Source organism: Triticum urartu, chromosome 6A, assembly GCF_056163025.1.
Source record: "Triticum urartu cultivar PI428250 chromosome 6A, HENAU_Tu73, whole genome shotgun sequence".
Lineage (NCBI taxonomy): Eukaryota > Viridiplantae > Streptophyta > Magnoliopsida > Poales > Poaceae > Triticum > Triticum urartu.
In genome coordinates, this window is record NC_141878.1 from 498,123,314 (window position 1) to 498,129,713 (window position 6,400).

The following is a 6,400-nucleotide window of genomic DNA, read 5'->3' on the forward strand; positions in this document are numbered from 1 at the left end:
TACACGCCCGGCCACGCCTGTCTGTGACTCTTCTACCTGGAGGTTGTAGACTACATTCCGGAGGACGCCGTCGCCGCCGACCTTGCCGCCCCAACTGTCGCGAAGGTGTTTGACGCTGGTTAATCACCTCGAGGAGTTCAGCAAGCGCTTCCCCACCTTACAGCTCGAGGACGAGCTAGTTGTGCAGGCGGGGAGGAGTGTTATGACCGGCTTAGAGGCTTAGCCCGATTATCTTATCATATTAGGATGGTTTGCTTAGGAATCAAGTAAACCTCTCTATATAAGGAGAGGAGATGTATCAATCTAATCAAGTAAGAAGCAATCAATATTTGCTCGGCTTCCCTTAGGGAGCCGGGAGACCTAAACCCTAGCCGCCTCCTGCTTTCGCCGCTGCTGCTCCCGTCGCAAGGACAACGCCATGCCGCCGGCCGCAGCGCACCAGCCCTCGCCCTTCCTCCTCCTTCCCCTACAACCTACGGCCCAGGCCTGGTAGGGTACAAGCTCCTACCACATCGAGAGAATAAAGTCGAATGTGGAATGGCACGTGCTAGAAGATTTAAAACGCAACAACAAATTCACAAGCAGATGAACTGAAACCAATAAAATGCATACCCCCCTCGCCCTCCCCTTCCTTGTTTGGGTGTTTTTTGAGCTAGGATCAATTGTTGCCCATGATCACGGGGTAAGTATCACTGAAATCAACAATGGCTCATCGAGTCGAGCAAGATGTAGACATGCATATATGAATATAATATAATCTTTGATGATTTGGACCATATCAAAAGCACGACCATCTTCTTTAATTTCTCAAAGGACTTTAATAAAAAATGTTTGCATGAATCTTTGTGTAAAATCAATGGCATATGACTTATATATGCAATATTTAGGTCGCTTTAGCAAAACTATATTTAATTTAAGTAATAAAAAAAACAGAGATGCCCGTGAGAAGCGCCCCGAGACCTGGCTACCTAGTACAGTACGTACTACCGCTGCAACCGATCAATAATCTTCGCAAGGTTAACGCCACAGCTCCATCCACATCACGATGCCAGTGCTACCGCCTCCGCCGCCGCCGACGGCGCCTCCGGGGCGCGGGAGGCGGAGACTGGGCAGCCGACGTAGGCGACGATCAAAGATGAGGAACTGGGCGGAGCTGCCCCTGGACGTGATGCTCTACGTCCTCCACAAGCTGGACCACGTGGAGCTCATGTTCGGCGGCGCGGCCAGGGTGTGCCGCTCCTGGCACGACGCCGTGTGCGAACCCGAGCTGTGGCGCCGCGTCGACATGTGCGGCCGCTCCCGGCGCTTCCGGGAGACGGTCAGCCTCAACAAGGTGACGCAGCTCTCCATTTGGTTCAGCGCCGGACAGTGCCGGGAATTCTTCGGCCAGCAGGACCTCGACAACGACCTCCTCCTCTTCCTGGCCGACCGGTGAGATTCCTTCCCGTTCGTGATTCCCAAACTCGCACCTGTACTTCTTGGGAATCTGGTTATTTCGTTGTCCGTTCTTCCTTGATTTGGTACAAAATGTATTCTGAGATTACTGCTACTAGTAAGTTGTACGTGCGAGCTTGGATAATCCAATTACAACCAATCATCAGCTTACTCAGGAACACTTATTTTGAGACGGAGGAAGTATAACGTAGAAAAATAAAAAAAATTGGGCACGTGCATGAAGTACAAGATGCAAAACTCAGGTAATATATGTCGAACACGTTTTGTCTAGCGTCTTTTTGAGTAAGCCATTGCTATTTTTAATAGATTATCCGCAAAGATAAATATGATTTATGAAGGTATATCTGTAGCCTTAAATACAGAGAAAAATACACCAAGTAAAAATGAATGATAGTTTCGACACAAAAGAGTAAATAGCATAAAACTACTACTTTACAGGCTAGGGTTTCAAAAAACTACCGGTTTTTAGTTTTTCTCAAATAACTACCAAATGGGTGGTTGGCTGTTTCAGAAGACCAAATCGTCGAGTGCTTATCTATTGATCATGATTATGACAGGTCGGACCTGCACCTAAACTCACCGTCAGTTTGACCGTTTAGTTTGACCGTTACCTGACGTGTGGGGCCCACATGTCAGTGTCTCTTCCTCCTGCTCTTCTCCTTCTTCTCCTCCCTCCCCGCAGCCCCGCTTGCGCCAACTCAAGTCATGGCCGCCGGCCACCCTGCTGCCTACGCCGCCGCTCCTTGACCTCCATGGCGACCAGAAAAAACAAAGGTCGGCTCCTGGTGCAGCTCTTCTCATCCACCAGTGAAAAAATAAAGGCCAGCTCCACCTCCTTCACGTGGCCATGGCCACCTTCTTCGCGCGGCCATGGCTGCCGGCCCTCGCTGTTGCCCACGCTGCTTGCTTCTGCGCGGCCATGGCGACCGTCTCTGCGTGGAGGCCGGCCACGCCACACGCCAAGCCAGGGAAGGAGCGCCACACGAGGAGCAGCCGGCACCCAGGAGCACGGGCCGCCGCCAACCACGCGCCATGGCCAGGGGGCTGGGACTCCGGCCGCCGCCTTCGGACTCCATGGCCGTCATGCCCTGGAAAGAGGGAGAGGGAGAGGACGCACAGGCGGGAGCTCACGAGAGGGAGAGGACGCACGGGCGGGAGCTCACGAGAGGGAGAGGATGCACGACGGCTGCAGCGGCGCTGGAAGGGAGCTCCGTCGTGACGGGAGGGAGCTCCCCGTCGAGCACAGCGGCGGGTGCACTCCTGTGGATCTTGAGCACGGGAGGGACCCGATGGCTTTTTTCAATTTGTTTGGAGGACCTGATTGCTTTTTTAAGTTTGCAGGGACACTGACATATGGGCCCTAGATGTCATTTAACGGTCAAACAAACAGTCAAACAATCAGTTTCCTTACATGCGGGCCCCAATTGTCATAATCATGATCAATAATAAAGCACTGGACAATTAGAGTTTTTTAAAACAGCCGTCCCCTGACTTGGTAGTTATCAGCGGAAAAAAAAATCGGTAATTTTTTTGGAACCCTAGCCTATAAAGTAGTAGTTTTATGCTATTTACTCGATACAAAAAGAAGTTAAAGTCTAAGGATGGAAGAGTGTAGAACAAAGTATAATTGTGTTTTAAGTTTTGTGCAAAATGTTCATAGGGCCAAGCCCAACCATGTATAGAATCTTATAGATACTACATGTGGCAGAATTTGGTGTAGTAAAGAAAAGATCCAACAGTCAGCAGCACTGGGATTTGCCATGTCTACACCATTGTATCGGTTTCATCCAATGGCTGTCATCCAAAGTTATTTGTACGCTATATAGTGGTATACATATAGTTGCATTGCCTGGTGTCTATACAGTAAGTTTTTCCTCACGGCCAAATAGAAGGAACAAAAAAAAAACTTGAACTGTGCTTTTGACATTGTCTAATGACAAAAACGTTTCTCCGGTTTTATGGATGTAGCGGGTTAGAATTAGGGGCATAACTGCTGAACAAAGTAAATTGATGTAGATCGGAATAATTGGTATACAGATTGGATTCAGCTTCCCCTCAAATAAGAACTAGAAAAAGATTGAACATTGCTAATCTTATCGCAATTACAGTAGTGATTATGAGAAACATTTGCAACATATAACTCTCTTGCATACTCAGAAAGGTGTGTCTCAAGGATTGTAGTACTCCTTAAGAACGAACTTTAAACAAATGAAATTCTGGAACAGTGATGAGATGTTCTCTTTTATCGTCTGAATGTTTCGCTTCTTCCTTTCGTGAATAACCAAAAGGAGAGATTTTGAGCAGGTAGAGAACACATGTTACAAGCCACTAAGATCATGTGTTACCCTTGCAGGGCACCCTTACTGAAGAGCCTTCATCTTACCAAGTGTTGTGATGTAACCAGCAAAGGATTGACAGATGCAATAAAGAAATTCCCTCTGTTGGAGGAGTTCGAGCTTTGTGAATGTGAGAGATATGACACATGGGTCTTTGAGGTTGTTGCCGCGGCTGAAGCACTTCAAACATTTCAATGATAGAGGATATTCATGGTATAATTGGGGACGGGATCTATACCCTGTCGACAACCGCGAAGCCTTGGCAATTGCAAGGATGCATGAGCTACGGTCTCTGAAGATTTTCCTCAGTGGCCTCGACAACCAAGGGTTGACAGCCATCCTTGGCGGCTGCCCTCACCACGAGTCCCTTGACGTACGCTATTGCGGCAACATAATCATGGACAGCAGCATGCGAGCAAAGTGTGCCCGTGTCAAGATGAAGAAGGTGTATCCATATGCGCCAACTGATGACTGGGTGTGTCCTCGGTCTGGCATCCATGATGACTCCATCGATGATTCTTCCAAGTATTTCGAGCCTGGCAGCCCTGTTAGTAGATGTCATTCTCATCAGGATAGTTATTGGTGGTATCGCAGCAATGGTGAAGAGTCTGACTGTTGGTTTTTCAATGTGGAGCCTTGTGACTCGGAGGACTATCATTCTCGCTTCTTTAGTGGTGCCGAGGAGACCGAGTTTGAGTACTGGAGAATCTGAAGGACTGGTGTACACAACATTTGGATGTTCTGATGGAAGTGCCCCGGCCAGGCCATATGCTTTCTTGTTCTGATTTTGTCGGTGATTCTGGTTGTGGTTCACCTCTCTGCATGGAGTTTGAATCTTGTTTAATTTCTGCATACAAACCTATGTAATAAATTTGAATTGCCCAGAATGTATAAAGCTCAGAGAAATAAAAGAGGTCGGTGATGTTTCACTTGAGTTTGTATGGAAGAATCAGAGGAGGCAAGAAAAACACAACGCGCTTGCCAAATTATCCCTTTTGGAATAAGAGCTTTTTAACTGCTAGGAACTTCGGATGCATTTCAGTAGATGTACATGTTATGCTTTGTTCGATTTCATCAATCAAGTATCTATGGCTTACTAATAGTCAGGTAAATATCCATGAAAACTGTCGCATACATACATGTTTCTGTCAGGTTGGTTCTGGGGGCGTAACCGATTATATCGAAAGCACAAAGGAATGGCTCAACTGAACGAAGCTATATCAAAATCTTTATACCCAGCTCAGCCTGAATCAGAAAGAAAACAGATATGCAGCTGCATTTCTCCTGAGCAACAGCAACATACTAAATCCACAGATTTCAAAACACAGTACGGAAACATGATGATCTGTCTCGGCAAAATTGGAGCACAATAAAACAGAGAACTATTACCATGCAGACAGTCAGGCAAGACTCTGAATTTACGCCAGCGAGGATATATGTGACCAGCAGTAAATCACATCATCTTTTACTAAAACATGAGGCTGCTGTGGGTATACATAATAACGAATGATCTTAGCAACTGTTGGCATCACAGTTCATAATTCAGATCAAGCATTCGTATGTGCAAATGTTGTCTGCACAGATAAATGTTGGAGTCAAATCAAGCAAAGAAAGCTAAATATGAGGTTTAAAAACCAAGCAACAAATTCATAGGCAGGCCAAAATAGAGTCAAATCTAGTAGATTGGCTCAATGCACAATTTTCCGCCGACAAAAATGCATACCGAGCATTCCTGGTTTAGGTGTTTTCTGAGCTAAGTGGTTGCCCATACCCACATTGCCCCTAACAAAGATGTTGAATTAAATCATTTGAACTATCATTGAAACCGATCAAATGGAACTAACAATTGATCATCACAAGAAAGTAGAAGCTGCATCTAGTTGGGAAGGATATAGACATGTACGAGTATAAAAGGACGGCTAAATGTAATCCTTATTATTGTTGAGATCCAAACATCTCACAACACATTATATTTTCATCCCTCCGGGAAACTATGCAACTAAATTCAGGTCACTCTAATGCCCAATTATAAGCATTCAGCGGACAGAATACATTGGTTTTTTCAGGAGTAAAGAAACACGTCATAATAAAACCACAGCACAAAGATCATTCTCACAGAAGCTAGTAAGCAGCCTCAACATTTTTTTGTTCAAGGCAGGCTGCATTTAAAAGAACTCCAAGCTATCTTAATTCTTAATTGCGAGAACTCAAGGAGATCAACTAAACTAATTCAACATAACTACTTACCAACCATGAAAACAGACATGAAATCTGTCCATGGTCTATCCAAGTCAAGTTATATTGGGCCAAGAACAGAAGATGAATCAACCACTGCCATAATCTTTCTAGGCATCCAAGGAGCTGCAGGCTTATTTGCTGTTAGGGACATGAGCATACTACAAGTTCTAGATTAGTCAAAGGTATAAGCACAACTGCGCCATAGATAGATTTCTACTAACACATCTATGTTAAATCGCATAGTTACTCATCTTCCATATTCAATAACCAACATGTCACAGAATAGAATAGCCCCTTCACAGATAGCCCATGACAACAGCAGGGTTAACATTTAACCCAATTTGTCAAATTAGCGCAATAAGATGCAGCGG

The 6,400-nt window shown here is 45.6% G+C and overlaps 1 protein-coding gene across 1 annotated transcript; it reads left to right on the plus strand.

The window, feature by feature from the left end:
- Nucleotides 1–945: 945 nt before the first annotated feature.
- Nucleotides 946–4,125, plus strand: LOC125513144 (putative F-box/LRR-repeat protein 23). The gene is made up of 2 exons (XM_048678181.2): nucleotides 946–1,431; nucleotides 3,809–4,125. The coding sequence occupies exons 1-2, from the start codon at nucleotides 1,046–1,048 to the stop codon at nucleotides 3,987–3,989; spliced, it is 567 nt and encodes a 188-aa protein (XP_048534138.2). The 5' UTR covers nucleotides 946–1,045; the 3' UTR covers nucleotides 3,990–4,125.
- Nucleotides 4,126–6,400: the final 2,275 nt, after the last annotated feature.